Source organism: Ursus americanus, chromosome 10, assembly GCF_024610735.1.
Source record: "Ursus americanus isolate L20-20 chromosome 10, mUrsAme1.1.p, whole genome shotgun sequence".
NCBI classification, from domain to species: domain Eukaryota; kingdom Metazoa; phylum Chordata; class Mammalia; order Carnivora; family Ursidae; genus Ursus; species Ursus americanus.
Genome location: NC_142136.1, coordinates 78,007,644 through 78,028,750, shown reverse-complemented (window position 1 = coordinate 78,028,750; position 21,107 = coordinate 78,007,644). Strand labels below are relative to the sequence as shown.

Genomic DNA, 21,107 nt, shown 5'->3' with positions numbered 1-21,107 from the left:
TTTAATTGTCTTCAAAAAGAAATTCTTAAGGAATTTATAAATCTAATAAGACTCCATTTTAAAAAAAAAGCTTTGGTTTATGTGTAAAGAAACTTCTGACAATGAAATTTAATACACAATGGGATGAGGAAATTCTGTGTTTCTTTTTCCTGGAGATTTTTCAAATCCAGATTCAGATATTTTTCTAAGATATCTGTTTGGTTGTTTTTTTTAATACCGAAGAGTCCCTTCTGGCCCCTAGTTTTTAATAGTAAATTTAAATTATAAATTTTATCTGTCCTGTTGCAGGTACAATATTTAGATCATGGATTCACCGAGAAGATTCCACAGTGTCATCTTTACCCTATTTTACTATACCCTGATACACCCCAGTTTTGTATTCCATGTCAGCTCTATAATACCAAACCTGTGAGTAAAGTGTAATTTGTGGAATGATTAATTTTAAATATTGTCTTTTTTATTAACAGTAATTTTCTAGAAATTAGAATATAAGATGATATCCCTTTTAGTTGCAGCAAAAATAATAAAATACGTAGAAATAAGTTTAATAAGACAGCTGAAGAGCCTTTTTGAAGAACACTCCAAAATGATGCTGAAGGATATAAAAAATCATCTGAATAAGGAGACCTAATATCTTCATAGATGGGAAAGTGTAAGATTGTTAAAGTTTAGTGAGTTCTTCATCAAATAAAATCATAACAGTTTCGAAGCTGAAAATCAGATAAAGGAACGGCTTATTAATTATCTCTTGCTGCATAACACATTAAGCTAAAACTTACTTTCCCTCATACAATTTCTGTGGCTAAGGACCCCTAGTGATGCTGCAATGAATATGTCCACCAGAGGTTCAGGCATCTAAGGTTTCACCGGGATAGAGGATCCACCTCCAAAGAGCTTTCATATGGCGTTGGCAGGTTGAGGCTCCTCAGTGGCTTTTGGCAGAAGGCCCCAATTCTTTCCCATGTCAACCTCTTAACATAAAAACACAGCAATCACTGCTCCTTAGTAAATACATATTATAGGCATTAGACGAGTACCAAAGTGGCATATTGGTGTTTTAAAAAAAAGTTTTGTGACGCTTTGTTTTTAATGTAGGTTTATATTTTTAAAGCATAAAATGCTTCAAGAGAGAACTATAGGGGAAGCTCAGGCAAATTATTAGTTTCTTCAGATTATTTTTACCATATACCCATGATATTCTCTTAAAACTGCTTGTATATTTTATACTGTTATCTACTGTTAACCTGTTTATGGCTGCTTCATCTACCTTCTCTGTCATATTTTTTGAAAGTGTGAAATAATCTGAGTTTATTAATCCCAAATAGGTTGGGAATGTCTGGCAACCAGATGCAATAGAGCTCCTTCAGGAACTGCTTTCAAAGAGAGAGGTGGAAATTCACATTATGGTAATGTATATTTAAAGCATATATTGTTGATTTAAATTATTTGCTATAGGGGCGCCTGGGTAGCGCAGTCGTTAAGCGTCTGCCTTCGGCCCAGGGTGTGATCCCAGCATTCCGGGATCGAGTCCCACATCGGGCTTCTCCGCTGGGAGCCTGCTTCTTCCTCTCCCACTCCCCTGCTGTGTTCCCTCTCTCACTGGCTGTCTCTCTCTGTCAAATAAATAAATAAAATCTTTTAAAAAAATTATTTGCTATAAAGTGTTGTAGGTAACATAATTTGAGGTATATTTTTATGACGAGCCATGTTCCTTTGTGAATATAACTTATTAATATGGAAAAGTTACCACTTTGGTTTCTAGGCTTATTTTAAATAAACCTAATTTTCAGCAAGTTCCTGAGAACTTTCATAAGTACTAAAGGCAGTAATCTGAAAGACTCTTTATCAGCAACAGGGAGCAGCATCAAAGAACTGGAGTTGTTTATAAACACATGTAGTAGTTTTCAGGATGTTACCATGTATGTAGCACTGTGTTAAGTGCAGGTAATCCCTGTCTTCAAATAACTTAACTAGTTAGTGAAACAACTAGGTACAGGACATAAACCTAAAAATTCCATACTACAAAGTAACATGCCAAGAGCCAAGTGGAAAAAAGAGTACATGTAATAGGAATTTAGAGACGGTAAATGAGGTAGTCCTTAAAGAAAAGATGGAAAATTTCTCCTGACCAGGGAAATGGAATGCACAGGTAAGCATAGAGAGACAGAACTGGGCATGACACATTTAGGAAATAGTGTAACTGTTTGGCTAGAATAATAGAGGTTTTATGAGGAAAAATAATGGTGAATAGGATTTAAGAGGTAAAAGTCAATCAGTGGAGCCCCATTGGAGGATTCTGAGCAGTGAGGTAATAAGATTAATCTGCAGCTATGTTCAAGGATTCCAGTAGAGGGTACAAAAACTGTAAGGAAAGTATTTCTGTGTGAAAGATGTAATTATAGGATGATAAAGACTTAACAAGAGCCACAGACCCACTTATGTAAAACAGTAGAGAAGCTTTATCGTTGCTGATGTTAGTACCAAGAGCCGCTCTCTGGTTACTTCTAGCCCCTATGGAAGGTCATCGCAGTGAGGTAGAGATTGAAATTTTTTAGTTTATCAAGGTAGCTTTCTTTGCTGCTTAGCTCAACACAGGAAAGTAATTTGTAGTATGCCCAAGGCTGCTTAAATTGTCAGAAACCATGAATGTGCATGCCCTGCAGCCCTTATGGCCATATCAGAACTTACCCAGACTTGCTCCTGTGTTTTTATATACTACTAAGAAATACCGAGTACCTCTTGGAGCTGAGCTCTGTTCTTAGCCTGGAGGTACAACAATGAACTGAAGAGCCAAATTTCTGCCTTCATGGAGCTTCCATTTTAGTGGTGGGAAACAAAATTTAAAAACATAAAATATAAGGTATCATTAGATTGTGGTAAGTGCTAGGAAGAAAATAAGGAAAGGCTGATGGGGAGGGTGGGGCAGGGGAGAAGGTAACATTTTAAATACAGTGGTCAGGGAAGACCTCACTGCATAAAAGGAGATAGGAGTAAAGACTTTAAAATGCAAGAGGACACACCATGGAGCTCTCCGGAAAACAGTGCAGAGAGCTCCAAGGCAGGAGCATGCCTGGAGTGTTCAAGGACTGACAGAGAAGCCACTGGGGCTGGAGCAGAAGGAGCACAACAGAGAAGAGCTGGAGATGGGGGGAGATTTGTGAAAGTTTCAGCTCTCAAGCTGACATGGGCAGCCACTTGAGGACTTGAGCAAGGGAGTGACATGACCTACCCCTACATCCTAGTATTTCCACTCTGCTACACTGAGAAAAGCTGGAGAGTAGAAAAGGTAAGGAGCAGGGAGATCTGCTAGAAGACAATTACAGTACCTCAGTAGAGTCGGTAGGCCTAAGGTGGTACCAAGTATAAACAATGAGAAATGATCAGTTTATCAGCTATGTATATGTTCAGTTCCTAATAACTGTTAAGTGGAATTAAGAATTTTAAAGCTATTATTGTAACTTCTTCTAAACAGTCATGAGTTTCTTCTGATTACTGGCATTTCTGGATTTTTTTTAAATTTTTTATTATGTTATGTTAGTCACCATACAGTACATCATTAGTTTTTGATGTAGTGTTGCATGATTCATTGTTTGTGTATAACACCCAATGCTCCATGCAATACGTGCCCTCCTTAATACCCATCACCGGCCTATCCCAGTCCCCCACCCCCCCCCCCGAAGCCCTCAGTTTGTTTCCCAGAGTCCATAGTCTCTCGTAGTTCGTTCCCCCTTCTGTTTACCCCTCCTTCATTCTTCCCTTCCTTCGCCTACCGATCTCCCTGCTATTCCTTATGTTCCATAAATGAGTGAAACCATATGATAATTGTCTTTCTCTGCTTGACTTATTTCACTTCGCATAATCTCCTCTAGTCCCGTCCATGTTGCTGTAAATGTTGGGTAATCATCCTTTCTGATGGCTGAGTAATATTCCATTGTATATATGGACCACATCTTCTTTATCCATTCGTCTATTGAAGGGCATCTCGGCCCCTTCCAGAGTTTAGCTATTATGGACAATGCTGCTATGAACATTGGGATTCATATGCCATTTCTGGATTTTTAACAAAACTTCATTTCTTTATCTCTGGACATAAATTTTCTTTCTCCTTCTACTTAGTATAACTTATTAGTATCATCTAAAGATGATATAATTTTTTAGTAAATAACTAGAAAACTCTCTATCTTACGGACATGTGAGTATATTTTACAGAAACCATGGTAGTAAAATTACTGTTTTATAGCCTGCCAAAATACCAGGAAGAAAATTTTATGAAATGAGCCACTAGTCAAACTGGTAATACTGTGGTCATCAGAAATCTAATTTCATATTTGCCCACTCTAAAATTTTAATCTTCAAACAGACTTTATTTTTATAGTAATAATCTTGTTTATTGAATTTAAATAGGAATTACCTGAAAACCCATGGGAGAAATTATCTATTCATCTTTATTTTGATGGAATGTCACTTTCTTATTTTATGGCATACCATAAATATTGTACTTTTGAGCATTCTGAAGAGATATTCAGAGAAGTAAGTGAGCTATTTTTCTATAAAAAATCTAAACTATAGAAAAACAAATCTGAATAAAATGTCATTTTGCCTTATACTTCAAGTCTTCAGTACAGTTCTATGTGTCTGATATGTTAAGAGAGTATAGAGAATCACAAATTATTTGTTGAGAAAGCAATACACTATATCATGCTTTATATATGCCCTAAAAAAGACTCTAATTACACTAAGATTCAATTAATGTTTCCCTGTCTTTAAACTTAGTGAAAAGGCCATATATCATCCAATGTTGTTTGAATATAGAAATGTAAATTATAAAATGCTAATAGAATTCACTGCCATAAAAGGATTCTCTCAGCAGATAAAATTTTGTTTTCCTTTTATTTGACCTTATAACATTTCCTCCATTTTGCCTTCTTACAGGAAACTCAGAGCCAGACTTTAAGCTTAGCTTCAGTAAATAGCCCTCTCCAGTTTCCCAGTGCTTCTGTTTTTTAATATTTTAAAAAATATAATTAGCCTGTTATAGTTTTCACATTGCAAGATGCCATAAATACTTAATGGAAATAGGGAGTTCATCATAAATAATAACATTAACATTTTATATAGCAAGATATTTTTATTTCTAGACTTACAGTTCACTTGTTAGATTTTTAAATATTCCCTTTCATAACAGTACACAACTAAACATTGAATGTTCAGTTCAATATAGAAAACGACTTTCTTCTCTCACGTAGAAACTGTGATATTACTTTGTACATGTAATTTTCACTGCCAGTTTTTTCTTATGAGCAGAAGGGTGTGTGTGGTCTGTGTGGGTGTGCATGTGTGTATGTACCCATGTGTTTGTATAAAAGGTATACCATCTGTTAAACTGGTTTTATAAAGATTACTAAGTCCCTCCCTTCCAGTTATACTCTGTAGTTTGAACATTTTTTTTAAAATGTAAGAACTCCTACTTTGTCATAATAAACTGCAGTTTGTCCTTGAACAACACAGGTTTAAACTGCTTGGGTCCACTTACATGTAGATTTTTTACAGGACTGTAAATGTATTTTCTCTTCCTTAGGATTTTCTTAACATTTTCTTTTCTATAGCTTACTTTATTGTAAGAATACAGTATATAATACATATTACCTACAGAACGTGTTAACTGTTTTTGTTATTGGTGGGTCAACAGTAGGCTATTAGTAATTAATTTTTAGGAAGTCAAAAGTTATTATGTGGATTTTCACCCCTAACCCTCATGCTGTTCAAAGGTTAACTGTAATTACTATTGACATGTGTTTAACGTAATTTTGAAGATTCTTATTATTGCACTATTAAGATTACTCAGAACATTAGATTTTCCCATAGTTAACACAAAATGAATGCCAACAAGGATATGCACCCAGTTTTTGTGGGGATGAAATATAAAAATGCCTTAAAAATATTATATAGTTGAAGATGGTTTATTTATTAACAATACTATATTATTTCAGAAACTAACAGATTACAATAAAAAGTACGAGGATGAAAGATGGGAAATAAGATTTGAGGTAAGTTTCAATCCAAATATTTTGGAAACTTTGGACACTTCATCAGTACAAAGGATCTAATATAAGATCAGGAAGTAAGCATTTTCTTTTATAATGGCTTTAGTGAGATATAATTTATGTACTATAAAATTTGCCTTTTTAAAGTATACAATACAGTGGTTTTTAGTATATTCAGAATTGTGCAATCATCACAGCTATTTAATTCCACAACATTTCATCATCCCAAAAAGAAGCCCCATACCAACAGGAGTCATTTCCCATTTTTCCCTTTTCCAGTGTCCTGGAAACTACTAATCTTCTGTCTCTCTGGATATGCTGATTTTGGGACAATTTATATAAAGAGAGTCATATAATACATAGCCCTTTGTAACTGGCTTCTTTGACTGGAATAACATTTTCAAGTTTCATTCATTTTGGAGTATAGTATGTATCCTTCTTATTGCTAAATAATATTCCAGTGTATGGATATACCACATTTTATTTATGCATTCATCTGTTGATGGACAGTTGGGTTTTTGCCTTTTTGCAATTGTGAATAAAGCTGTGAACATTTGCATACAAGTTTTTATGTAGACATCTGTTTTCCCTTCTCATTTGGTATGGACCTAATTCCTACTAGTGGAATTGCTGAGTCACATGGTGACTCTGTTTACCATTTTAAGGAACTACAAGACTGTTTTCCAAAAGGGATGCACCATTTTACTTTTATACTAGGAATGTACAAGGTTCCATTTTTTTCCCATATCCTTATCAACACTTGTTATCTGACTTTTTTCCCAGCCAACCTAGGGTAGGTATAAAGTGGTATCTCATTGTGGTTTTGATTTGCTTTTCTCTCATGACTGATGATGGTGAGCATCTTTTCATATGCTCTTTGGCCATTTATATATTTCCTTTGAAGAAATCTCTGGTCAAATACTTGGCCCAGGATTTGACACCATAAGTAAAGCCAACAGAAACAAAATTTAACAAGTGGGGCTACCTCAAACCAAGAAGCTTCTGCACAACAAAGGAAAGCATCAGCAAAATAAAAAGGTAGCCTACAGATGGGAGGAAACATTTTCAAATCATGTATCTGATAAGGCATTAATATCCAAAATATATAAAGAACTTATACAACTCAATAGTAAAAAATAACCTGTTTAAAAAGTGGGCAGAGGAATTAAATAGACATTTTTTCAGAGAAGACATACAGATAGACAACAGGTACATGAAAAGGTACTCAACATCATTAATCATCAGGGAAAGGCAAATTAAAACCACAGTGTGGTATCACCTCGGATATATTAGAATGACCATAATCAAAAAGACAAGAGATAAGGGAACCATTGTGCACCAGTAATGGGAATGTAAATTGGTACAAGCATTACGGAAAACAGTATGGAGGTTCCTCAAAAAATTAAAAATAGAATTATCATTCTCAATTTCACTTCTAGGTATATATCCAAAGGAAACAAAATCATGATCTTGAAGAAATAACTGCACCCCTATGTCCATTGCAGCATTATTTACAATAGCAAGACATGGAAACAACTTAAGTGTCCATCAGTGGATGAATGGATAAAGATGTAAGGTGTGTGTGTATGTTATACACACAGTATATCTTTACACAGTGAAATAATATTCTATTCAGCCATAAAAAGGAAATCCTGCCATTTGTGACAACATGGATGGACCTTGAAGGCATTATGCAAAGTGAAATAAGTCAAATACTATATGATCTCACTAATATGTGGGATCTTAAAAAAATTGAACTCAGATACAGAGAACAGATTGGTGGTTGCCAGGGATGGAGGGTGGGGGAAATGGATGAAAGCAATCAAAAGATACAAACTTCCAGTTATAAATAAGTCCTGGGGATGTAATGTACAACATGATGACTATAGTTAACACTGTATTGTATATTTGAAAGTTGCTAAAAAAGTAGATCTTAAATGTTTTCATCAGAAAAAAATGTTTTGTAACTATTATGAGGTGACCGATGTTAACTAAACTTGTTGTGGCGGTCATATACATACACTAAATCATTATGTTGTGTACCTTACACTAATACAATGTTATGTGTCCGTTATATCTCAATAAAATCAGAAAAAATAGAAAATAGAAGTAGAAAAGAATGAAAAAAATCCTTTGCCCGTTTTTAGTTGGGTTGATTTTGTTGAATTGTAAGAGTTCTTTATATATTCTGTATACAAGTCCCTTATCAGATACATGATTTGTAGATATTTCCTCCCATTCTGTGAGTTGTCTTTTCACTTTGTTAACGGTATCCTTTAAAGAACCAACGTTTTGGGTTTTGTTTTTTTTTAAGATTTTATTTATTTGAGAGAGGGAGAGAGAGCACAAGTGGGGCGGAGGGGCAAAGGGAGAGGGAGAAGTGGACTCCCTGCTGAGCAGGGGCTCCGTTCCAGATCCCTGAGATCATGACCTGAGCCAAAAGCAGACACTTAACCAACCAGACACTGAGCCACCCAGGTGCCCCTAAAGCACCAAAGTTTTTAATCTTGGCGAAGTCTAGTATATATGCTTTTTTTTTTTTTTCCATTTGTGCTTTTTGGTGCAGCAAGTAAGAGTTTTAATGAAAGCTCTAGTTATTTATAAGTAGAAGTTTATTCCTGTAATTATAAAAATAACAAATGTAAAGTGCTTTGTAGCAAATCAGTAATACAACAGTGGGTAGTCACTTTTTGCTGATCAACCACTAAGTGGTTCGGATAGGTTTTGTTCTGTTTTGCCACCAGTTTGGAAATGTAAATAGTAATAAATTAATCTAATTTGAATGTGATTATTTTACTTTTTATGATAATTACCATATTTAAGAATCTTTTAAAACTTTCTTAAATACCACCCACATTTTTATATTTTTGCTTTTAACAACTGCTGACTGCCAGATTCCTCTTGGGAATCACATAACTTTTTATCATTTGTTATTTTTTTGGAGTTTAAAGAGCACACTTTTTTTGATGATTTTAACTTAAATCTTCTATTGGCATTTCATGTATTAGTTTTTACTATAAAATATGTACTTATTCTAAAAATAAATGGAATACTATAGAAATGTGAATAGAAAAACATCCCGCTTTCTATACCTCAAATATCCCAGTCCCACTAAGCAGTGGCAGTTACTGTTAATTGTTCGTTAGCCATTCTTCTAGAGTTTTATGTGTGTATATATATATATAAATATGTATACATAAGTAAATATTTATATGAGTGTTTTAACGCAAACTTTCTTTAATTGGGGGAACAGAAGAGTGTTAAAGATCTTCACTCGCATTTTGGTCCTACTAAAACAAAATCATTTTGTGGTATTATCTAAGAGAGCTTGATTTCTACTAATTGAAAATAAATTGGCAGTGTAATGAATTTTAATGTATTGGATATCTGTAATCATCATTCTGAAATTTGAATTTATTTGTGGTGCTTTAGGAATTGCTTTTGTCTGAAACAGAGACTCCTATTTTACCACCATATTTGCCTTCATCTCTGCCTCCCCCAGAAGAACTCTATGCTGTTCAAGTTAAGCACGTTGTCTCACCTAATGAAGTACGTAATCTAAATGATTAATTGTTGGTTAAAAATATAACAGGAAATCTTGGTTTTAAACTCTAGGATTGACTCTTTATGCTTCCATCCTCCTTTTTTTTCAAACTTTATTTAAATTCTAATTAGTTAACATATAGTGTAATATTGGTTTTGGGAATGGAATTTAGTGATTGATCACTTAGATATAACACCCAGTGTTCATTATAACAAGTGCCCTCCTTAATACCCATCACCCATTTATCCCATCCCCTGCCCACTTCCCGTCAGTTTGTTCCCATTGAGAGTCTCTTACTGTTTGCTTCCCTCACTCATTTTTTCCCCTTCCCCTATGTTCATCTGCTTGGTTTCTCAAATTCCACATATGAGTGAAATCATATGATACTTGTCTTTCTCTGACTGACTTATTTCACTTAGGATAATACACTCTAGCTCTGTCCACATCATTGCAAATGGCAATATTTCATTCTTTTTGATGAGTGATAATATTCCATTGTAAATAATTACCGCATCTTCTTTATCCATTCATCAGTCGATGGACATTTGGGCTCTCTCCATAGTTTGGCTATTGTTGATAATGCTGCTAAAACATCACAGTGCATGTACCCCTTCAAATCTGTATTTTTGTATCCTTTGGGTAAATACTTAATAGTGCAGTTGCTGGATCCTGAGGTAGTTCTACTTCTCACTTTTTGAGGAACCTCCATACTGTTTCCAGAGTGGCTGCACCAGTTTTCATTCCCACCAACAGGATAAGAGGTTCCCCTTTCTCTGCATTCTCACCAACATCTCTTGTTTCCTGTGTTAATTTTAGCCATTCTGACAGGTGTGAGGTGATATCTCATTGTGGTTTTGATTTGTATTTCCCTGATGATGAGTGACGTTGAGCATGTATTCATGTGCCTGTTAGCCATCTGGATGTCTTCTTTGGAAAAATGCCTGTTAATGTCTCTGCCCACTTCTTAACTGGATTATTGTTTTTTGGGTGTTGAGTTTGATAAGTTCTTTATAGATTTTGGATACTAACCCTTCATCAAATGTTATTTGCAAATACCTTCCCCCATTTTGTAGGCTGCCTTTTAGGTTTGTTGATTATTTCCTTCACTGTGCAGAAGCTTTTTATCTTGATGAAGTCCCAGTAGTTCATTTTTGCTTCTGTTCCCTTGCCACCAGAGATGTGTCTGATAAGAATTTGCTGTGGCCAAAGTCAAAGAGGTTGCTGCCTATGTAGTCCTCTAAGATTTTGATGGCTTCCTGTCTCACATTTAGGCCTTTTGTCCATTTTGAATTTATTCTTGTGTATGGTGTAAGAAAGTGGTCCATTTTCGTTCTTCTGCATGTGGCTGTCCAGTTTTCCCAATACCACTGTTGAAGAGACTGTCATCTTTCCATTGGTATTATTTCTTGCTTTGTCAAAGATTAGTTGACCGTACAGTTGTGGGTCCACTTCTGGGTTTTCTGTTCTGTTCCATTGATCTACGTGTCTGTTTTTGTGCCAGTACCATACTGTCTTGATGACTACAGCTTTGTAATAGAGCTTGAAGTCCGGAATCATGATACCTCAGGCTTTGCTTTTCTTTTTCAGGGTTGCTTTGCTAATGGGGATCTTTTGTGGTTCCATACAATTTTTAGGATTATTTGTTCTAGCTCTGAAAAATGCTGGTGGTATTTTGCATTGAATGTGTAGATTGCTTTGGGTAGTATAGACATTTTAACGATATTTGTTCTTCCAATCCATGAGCATGGAAAGTTTTTCCATTTCTTTGTGTCATCTTCAATTTCTTCCATAAGTGTTCTACGGTTTTCAAAGTACAGATCATTTACTACTTTGGTTAGGTTTACTCCTAGGTATCTTATGGATTTTGGTGCAGTTGTAAATGGGATCAATTCCTTGATTTCTTTTTTTGCTGTTTCATTATTGGTGTATGGAAATGCAACAGATTTCTGTACATTGATTTTATATCCTGCAACTTTGCTGGATTCATATATTAGTTTTGGCAAATTTTTGGTGGAGTCTTTCAGGTTTTCTACATAGAGTATCATGTCGTCTGTAAATTGTGAAAGTTTGACTACTTCTTTGCCAATTTGGATGCCTTTTATTTCGTTCTTTTTTTAATAAATTTTATTTATTTATTTGTTTGTTTGTTTGTTTGTTTATTTATTTATTTATTTGAGAGAGCAGAGTGAAAGAGGGAGCATGAGCAGAGGGAAGGGGCAGAGAGAGGGAGAAACAGACTCCCCCGTGAGCAGGGAACAGGACGTGGGGCTTGATCCCCGGACCCTGGGGTCATGACCTGAGCTGAAGACAGATGCTTAACGGATGCATCTGGGTGGTGCTTCTGGATGCGTTTTATTTGTTTCTGTCGTCTGATTGCTGAGGCTAAGACTTTCAGTACTATGTTAAATAGTAATGGTGAGAGTGGACTTCCCTGTCTTGTTCCTGACAGTAGAGGAAAAGCTCTCAGTTTTTCCCCATTGAGGATGATATTAGCTGTGGATCTTTTGTATATGGCTGTTATGATGTTGAGGTACGTTCCACCTAACCTTACTTTGTTGAGGGTTTTAATCAAGAAAAGATGCTATATTTTGTCAAATGCTTTTGCCGCATCTATTGAGAGGATCATATGGTTCTTACCCTTTCTTTTATGTGGTGTATCACATTGATTGATTTGCAAATACTGAACCACCACTGTAGCCCAGGAATAAATCCCACTTGATCATGGTGAATAATTCTTTTAATGAACTGTTGGATTCATCATTCTGATGTTCTGTGTCTTTTGATTGGAGCATTTAGTCCATTTATATCCAGTGATGATTGATATGAATTTAGTGCCATTGTGTTACCTGTAAAGTTGGTATTTCTGGTGATGTTTTCTTTCCTCTCTATTCTTTGTTGCTTTTGGTCCTTTTTTTCCACTCAAAGAGACCCCTTAATATTCTTGCAGGGCTGGTTTAGTGGTCATGAACTCGTTTTTTCCCGGGAAACTCTTTATCTCTCCTTCTATTTGGAATAACAGAGAGCCTTGCTGGACTTGGCTGCATATTTTTCCCATTTGGCATGTTGACTATATCCTGTCATTGTCTTCTGGCCTGCCAAGTTTCTGTGGACAGATTTGCTGCAAACCTCATCCATCTTCCCCTGTAGATTAAGAACTTTTTTCCCCTTGCTGCTTTCTGGATTCTTTCCTTGTCTATTTATTTTGTGAATTTGACTATGATCTGTCTTGGTGATGGCAGGCTTTTGTTGAATTTAATGAAAGTTCTCCGTGCTTCTTGGATTTCACTGTCTGTTTCCTTCCCAGCTTAGGGAAGTTTTCAGCTATAATTTGCTCAAATACACATTCTGCCCCCTTTTCCCTCTCTTCCTCTGGGACTGCTATGATATGAATGTTATTAAGCTTTAAGGAGTCACTGAGTTCCCTAAGTCTATATTTGTGATCCAGTACTTTTCTTTCCCTCTTCTTTTCAGCTTCATTATTTTCCATAATTTTATCTTCTATATCACTGATTCGTTCCTCTGCTTCGTCCATCCTCATTGTCAGGTCATCCTCATTTTAAATTTTGTCCTGACTAGTTTTTAGTTCTTTTATCTCTACAGTAGGAATTTTCTAGTGTCTTCTGTGCATTTTTCAAGCCCAGCTACTATCCTTATAATTGTTTTAAATTCTGTTTCACACAGCTTACTTACATTTGTATTGATTAAATCCCCGGCTGGTAGTTCTTCCTGTTCTTTCTTTTGGGGTGAATCCCTCCATCTTGTCATTTTGTCTAGGTTACTGTGTTTTTGTATGATTGTTATGAAAGCCTGTCATATTCCTGCTTCTGAGAGTAATGGCTATATTAAAAAGAGGTCCAAAAAAAAAAAAAGCGGGGGGATCCTATATCACTCTGTTGTGTTTTGATGCTCCTACCCTTGGGTCAGTCCTCTGCAGAGTTTCTCCTTGCCTGCAATGGGGGTTTGGACCTTGTCCACTGTGTGGCAAGTTTTAACTAGGTGTGTCTTGGTCTGCTTGTTAAACTAGATCAAAAAAAAAAAAAAAGCAGCAGCAGCTAGATCCTATTTCACCTAGAACTGAAGCTTTGCAGCACTCTATGAGACTTGGTGCATGTGAGGGGTTTGTGCTGGTTTTCTAGGGAAGGGGCCAGGTACGCTGATTCTCAGGCTGACTTGCCCTAGTGGAGATGCACCTGCAGGGCACAGGGGAGCAGGACTTGGTGGTCTCCACTGGGGTGGGGGTGGGGGTGCTGTGTTACTCATTGAAGTTAGTCAGTGCTGATGGAGGGGGGCACCCTGCTCTCTCATCCCTAGAGTGGGGAGTTCAAGCCTGCCACTCTTCTGGAAGCCCTCACAGAAGAGCAAACAATCACCCTTCTTGTACCCCTGGCTTCTCTTAGATCCCTGCCTTCACCCTGTGTCTGAGCTATCTGCCTGCCAGGTGGCACAGTACTCCTATGTTTTATCTCAGGCGTGTGGCTGGGTTTCAGAATTCTAAATTTTACAGACCCACTGGACATAGACCCCCACTGATTTTCTTGGGGAGGGTCTTGCCATGCTTTTGCCATTTGCCAATTTGTCCCAGAAAAGTGGTTGCATGATAGTGTAATTGTTTGGGGTGCAAATCTATGGTAAGGTATAGCAAAAGGCCGGCACCAAGGCTTGATGCCCTCAGCTGGTGTCTCTGTTAGGGAAAGGGGCAGCACATTGGCATCACCAGTTCTTCTGTACCTGGAAAAGCCATGCCACCACTCCCAGATGCACTCCAAGAAGGGAAACTTTTTCTCCCCGTACGACCTAGAGGATTCTCAGACCATGCTGCCTGCTCCAGGGTCTCTGCCCTCCTTCCCAGTGGGAGTACCACTAAGCCCACCAGGCATGACCTCAGCAATAGCATGGACTTCTAAAACTTCAGACTTTGCCCTCTGCTGCTTACAGTAATTTGGGAATCCACACTTCTCCTTTTCGCAGTCAGTAGTTTTGGAAAAGAGTTTTTCTTGTGTAGTCCCCTGTGTGCAGCTTCACTCTTTCTTTCCCTCCCTCTCTCTTTCTCTCTCTCTCTCTCCACAATCAGGGCTCCCTCCCCTCAGCACCCACAATTCTTTTTTCCCCTAATCCACTCTCTGCAGCCCTACCTTCCATGAGGTGGTCATTTTTCTACTTGTAGATGTCCAGTTTTGTTCTCTCAGTCCTCAGATCAATTTCTTGGGTGTTCAGAATGATTTGATGTTTATCTAGCTGTGTTTAAGGAACAAGGAAAGCCCAGGATCCCCCTACTCCTCCACCATCTTAACTCTTCTTCCCATCTTCCTGATTTTAAATAATTGAAAATTGGTGACCTACAGTGTGTCCACTGTATAATTTCCTCTTCAGATATTTATTAGTAAAGCAAGTGTTTCATAAGCACTTGCTGGGTTTCCAGTGTTATGTTATATTAGTCATATTTATATCAATATTTACATTTTTAAGGCAGAACTATTTCCACCTTTAAAATCTTAAATATCTCATTTCTTTTCCTCTTCCTACACTGAACTGTAGATGCTCTTTATTCTGCTCTGTTTTCCATGCCATTATCACCTTCTAACACTTTGTCACTTTCTTATATGTTTGTCTGCTTCTCCCTACTAGAATGTAACTCCTTGAAGACTGGGATTTTTGCCCCTTTTGGTCACAGATGTGTCCCCAGGATCTAGAATACTGCCTAAAATATAGTAGGCACTCAATAAATATAGATTAAATAAATAAGTTCCCTAAAGAAGATTCAATTATATGTCCTTGCCTAATAAGAAAGAAGAAAGAAGTGGCAAATCAAGTAGCACAGGCAGTTCCTTCAGCTATTTTACATAGTAAACATTCTTTCACAAACAAGGGAAGAATTTGCTTTATAATTCCATTAAAGAAAATAGTAGTGTACAACTGTGTTGGTTTTTATAATGATTTCTTTTCATATTAGTTATTCATTGCTGCATAACAAATTACCTCAGACTTAGCACCTTAAAAAAAAACACACATGAGAGTCAGAAATCCAGGAGCTACTTAATTAAGTACTAACTTAGGATCTGTCATTGACAGGCTCAGTGAAGATGTTGGGGGTGGAGGGGGCACTGCAGAACCCACTTCCAAAAAGACTCTCATGGATATTACCTGGAAGGCTCAGTTCTTGGCCCTGTGGGCCTCCGCATTGTCCTGCTAAGAACATGGCTGCAGTGCTTCCCTGAGAGAGAACGGTTGTAGAAAGAGCTACCACTAAGACAGAGGCCACATGTCTTTGATGATCTGATCTCAGCAGTCATATATCATCACTTATGTCATGTTCTTTTGGTCACAAAGATCAACTCTGGTATCATGCGGGAGGGGAACTGTACAAGGGATCATCGGGGCCATTGTTAGAGGCCACAACAATAATTTTGTCCATATAAATGAATACTATAAATTACAGAATTTGAAAGTTTTTTCCTTCCCTTCCCCCCACTTAGGTGTATATTTGCCTTGATTCTGTAGAAAGCTGTAATCTGTTTAACCAGCATAGTGATACAGATGACAGTGGAATCAGCTGGGAATCTGAGTCTGAGAGCCTTAATGAAGCACTGCGGAGGTTTAATAAGAATGTGGAGACATTTCCTCCTCTGACGGATTTTAGAACAGGTAAACTAAATTTTCTGAGTAAAATGGGATGCTTAATAAACCGTTGTTTTGTTTTAAGGGCTTTTGAGGTTCAGCTATTTCTAATGTTAACTGATATATATTTTTAATTTTATTATTTTTTATTTCTATAATAATATTTTTTATTATATTATGTTAGTCACCATACAGTACATCCCTGGCTTTTGATGTAAAGTTTGATGATTCATTAGCTGCGTATAACACCCAGTGCACCATGCAATACGTGCCCTCCTTGCTACTCATCACCAGTCTATCCCGTTCCCCCACCCCCTCCCCTCTGAAGCCCTCAGTTTGTTTCTCAGAGTCCATAGTCTCTCATGCTTCATTCCCCCTTCTGATTACCCCCCTTTCTTTATCCCTTTCTTCTCCTACGAATCTTCCTACTTCTTATGTTCCATAGATGAGAGAAACCATATGATAATTGTCTTTCTCTGCTTGACTTATTTCACTTAGCATTATCTCCTCCAGTGCCGTCCATGTTGCAGCAAATGTTGAGAACTCGTTCTTTCTGATGGCTGAGTAATATTCCATTGTCCACATCTTCTTAATCCAGTCATCTGTTGAGGGCATCTCAGCTCCTTCCACAATTTAGCTATTGTGGACAATGCTGCTATGAACATTGGGGTGCATATGGCCCTTCTCTTTTTAAATTCAATTTAATTAACATATAGAGTATTAGTTTCAGAGGTAGAATTTAGTGATTCATCAGTTACATATAACACCCAGTGCTCATTAAATCAAGTGCCTCCTTAATGCCCATCACCCAGTTACCCCATCCTCCCCCCACCTGCCTCCTCTCCAGCAACCCTCAGTTTATTTCCTAGAGTTAAGAGTCTCTTATGGTTTGTCTCCCTCTCTGTTTTCATCTTATTTTATTTTTCCTTCCCTTCCCCTATGTTCATCTGTTTTGTTTCTTAAATTCCACATATGAATGAAATCATATGATATTTTTATATACTTTATATGCATAATTTCTTCAATTCCTCAAGATGCCCTATAGATGATCTTTCTCATTTTCTAGATGAGTGAAGTAAGAGAAGGGAAGTAACTGCCTTGGGTCACTTGCATTTTCTAAAACTCTTCCTGCATTGGAAAATTGATGTTTTTTCTAAGCTTAAGGTTTTGCCATTAGCTCAAATTGTTAGAGTTGTCATTCAGACCTAAATGGCAATAATTTTAATTACAAACCACCTACACTGATAATTCTGAAGTAGGGTAGGGGAGCTCAGATTGTGTCCTGTCCTGTCAGGATAGGTCAAATAGTGCTTTTTTTTCTTCTAATCCATTCCTACCCATATTTAGTAAACATATGTAATTCTTCTATGAAGAAAATGCATCTTGTTACTGGTGTTGACAATTTCTGAAAAGCAAGAGTGGTGTTCTATACATTTTTATCGGTATGTGATATATAGAGGTGTTCATAGCATTTCGTACATATCAGAGGATATGCGAAAGCAAAGGAAAGCATCAGCCTAAAGTCTTGCCTGATTTTACTCAATGAGATTTTAATTGTGACTCATGTTTGGTGGATAAACAGCACTTGTTATTCCCTCTGCCTGGAATATTCTTCCCTCAAACTGTACAGAAGTTTAGATCTCTGCTCAACTGTCCCCATATTGCAGGTTTTCCTTGTCCTCCCCATATAAAGTAGCACTGCCTGCCACCCTCCCCTACCCCATTTTTCTCCATGCCTTCTATTCCTTTTTAAAATAGCACTGTGAGCAGGGACTCTCTGTACTGCTGTGTCACCCGCAGTTAGAAGGGTACCTTGCACAAGTTAGGTGCTCATAAACATTTGTTGAATGAGTGAAATAATAAATTCATGATTTTTTCATTTTATAAACTCAGATTTATAGTCTGGAAAAAGCAATTCCTTCCTCATTGTCTTCTTGTCTCAAGGGAAGTCACAGAAACTTCTATTCTGTGCGTAATGTGATCATTCATAGAGCTATATGTAGTTCCATTTTCTGTGGGCGTTTTTGTGTGTGTGTGTGTGTGTTTTATTTTTTCTGTGGCTATTTTATTTTTTCTGTGGGTATTTTATTTTTTATTCTTCAATAAGTTTTTTTAAAGTATGCATATGTACAAGCTGATTCATAGGCAAGTGCTTATTAAAAAGTTTTGTAGGTTAAAATAACATGACAATTAGGTTGGTTAGGGTTTTTGGTTTTTGGTTTTTTTAGTTCTATTTTGAGATGAACGTTCAGCCATGTTTTTAAGGCTGGAAATGGTAAAAGTTGAGACTGTTAACAGTGATTCAGTCAGTTGCTTACTGTGCAAAGAGCTCTATTGGAGGAGATTCTTTATTGTTCTACTGATAATCTTTTCAATAAACACAAATTATTTAAAACTCTTTAATAAAATCTTTGTCCATTAGAGTCATGTAGTATTTAATTACCACTTGCCCACAACTACACTTCTGTAGAAATTATGTAGAAAAGAATATGATTACAAAGAGAGGGATGGAAGTAGGGCAAGACAAGAGCCTGAAGTGTGTTCCATCTACTCTGAAATCTCAAAGTGTATGAAGAGAAGGGAAGTACACACTATACTAATTTTTCCACAATTTTACTCAAGCGTAGCATTCATTTATTAGCAGATTTTCCATCGAGCAATTTCTTGTACCGGGTACCATATTAGGAATACAAATACAGTTCTGCACATAAGAACTAGTGGGCTAACTGAGAGGGACATGAAAACCAAGTTCAGTATGAAAACAACAGCTCTTATCAATGGTGTATGCACAGTACCATAGGATCACAGAGAAACCAATGACTAGGAGTAGTCAGGGCTTTATAAAAATCATGTTGGAGCTGATCTTTGAAAGAGATGTTTATCAGAAAAAGGGAAGGGGAACATTCTAATTATGGGGAACAGCCATGATGTAAAGTAGAAGCTCAGGTAATTCTAGTTAGGTTAACACTTGAGAAAATGTGGTGGGAGTTGGTTGGGAGTAGATTGTGAAGAACCCTATCATTGCAGTACTAAGGACTTGATATTCCAGATGGTTATAATCCCATTGAAGAATTTTAAACAAGGGCAATTGAATTTTTTAAATTTAATTCTGGTACTTTTATCGAAAATGGATTGGAAGAGGACAAAATTGAAGGAAATAGCAGAAACCATTTTATTATCTTTTGCAGAAGATGATGGCTTAAATGAAAAGAAATTTCGGGAGTCTAACAGGTGGGGGCATTGGAAGGATAGTGTAAGCCATGGGCAGAAGAACTAGGAACTATGGGAATGGGAGAAGAGCCTTTCTTCAGAGTTTGATTCTTAGGAATTAGGAAAAACAAGGTGTATAAATTATAAGCAGAATCCAACATATGACAGACCATTGAGTGTTTAAATCTGAATGATGCATTTATGGTGATTACATTTTCTTTGTACTTTTCTGATTTAAAAAAATGTTTTTTAAAGAAAATACAAGGCAATGTGATTTTTTCCTTTTTATCTGTCTTTCCAGAAATGCCTTGCCTTGCAGAATATGATGATGGCTTATGGTATAGAGCAAAGATTGTGTCTGTTAAAGAATTTAATCCTCTAGCTGTCCTGGTACAATTTGTTGATTACGGATCAACTGAAAAGCTGACAATAAACAGGTTTTTGTTTTTGTTTTTTAAGTCAACTTAATTGAATTAAAATTCTTAGAGGTTTTTTAAATAATAATTATTGGGAAAGTTTTGGTTTTCCTTTTAAAAGAAAACTATTTTAAAGCTATTTATTAGGATTTTTAAAATCTGTAAGTCTTTTTACTGTGGTAAAATATAGAATTTAGCATTTTAGCCATTTTTAAGCATACATTTAATTGTCATTAGGTATATTCAGGATGTTGTGTAGCTGTTGCCACTGTCCATTTTCAAGATGTTTTCCTAATCCCAAACTGAAATTCTGTACCCACTAAACAGTAACATTCTATTCCCTTTTCCTCACCTCCTGGTAACCATTTTCTACTTTCTGTCTCTGAATTTGTCCTATTTTAGATACCTTATATAAGTACTGTCATATAGTATCTGTCCTTTTGTGTCCAGTTTATTTTACTTAGGATAAAGTTTTCAGGGTACACTCAATTGTATCTTGTATCAGAATTTCATTATTTCTATGGCTAAATAACACTCCTTTGTATGTCTATACTACGTTTTATTTATTCATATGTTGATGGACACTTGGGTTGTTTCCATCCTCCGGCTATTATGAATAACGCTGCTATGAACATTAATGTACAAGTAGCTGTTGGAGTCCCTGCTTTCAATTGTTTGGTATGTATACCTAGAAGTGGAATTGCTGGATCATGTAGTAATTTTGTTGAGCTCTTTGAAGAACTGCCAAACTTTTCTGCAGTGTCTCTACCATTTTACATTCCTACCAGCAATACACAAGGGTTCCAGTTTCTCCACATCCTTGCCAACACTTGCTATTTTCCTTTTTTTGTTTGTAATATTTAATTGTGGTAAAATACATGTATCATAAAATTTACCATATTAACCATTTTAAATGTATAATTAAGTAGTGTTAACTATACTCACATTGTTATATAGCCAACTTCCAGAACTCTTTTCATTTTGCACAACTGAAACTCTATGACCTTTAAACAACATTCCCCATTCATTTCCTCCTCATCCAGCCCCTGGCAACCACCATTCTACTTTCTTTCCCTATGAATTTAACTATTGTAGGTATCTCATATAAGTAGAATCATACAGTATTTGTCCTTTTGTAACTGGCTTATTTCATTTAGCATAGTTTCCTTAAGGTTCACCATGTTGTAGCATGTGTCAGAATTTCCTTCCTTTTTAAGGCTGAATAATATTCCATCATATGTATACACTACCTTTTATTTATCCATTCATCCATGGATA

At 36.5% G+C, this 21,107-nt stretch overlaps 1 protein-coding gene across 1 annotated transcript in view; it reads left to right on the top strand.

The window, feature by feature from the left end:
- RNF17 (ring finger protein 17) overlaps window positions 1-21,107 on the top strand; it is a 122,783-nt gene that overhangs the window by 97,181 nt on the left and 4,495 nt on the right. Inside the window, exons 27-33 of the mRNA XM_087864918.1 lie at window positions 289-408; window positions 1,326-1,406; window positions 4,405-4,530; window positions 5,991-6,047; window positions 9,477-9,593; window positions 16,062-16,230; window positions 19,715-19,850. Coding sequence (XP_087721044.1) covers window positions 289-408; window positions 1,326-1,406; window positions 4,405-4,530; window positions 5,991-6,047; window positions 9,477-9,593; window positions 16,062-16,230; window positions 19,715-19,850 — 806 coding nt within the window. The remainder of the gene's footprint in view (window positions 1-288; window positions 409-1,325; window positions 1,407-4,404; window positions 4,531-5,990; window positions 6,048-9,476; window positions 9,594-16,061; window positions 16,231-19,714; window positions 19,851-21,107) is intronic.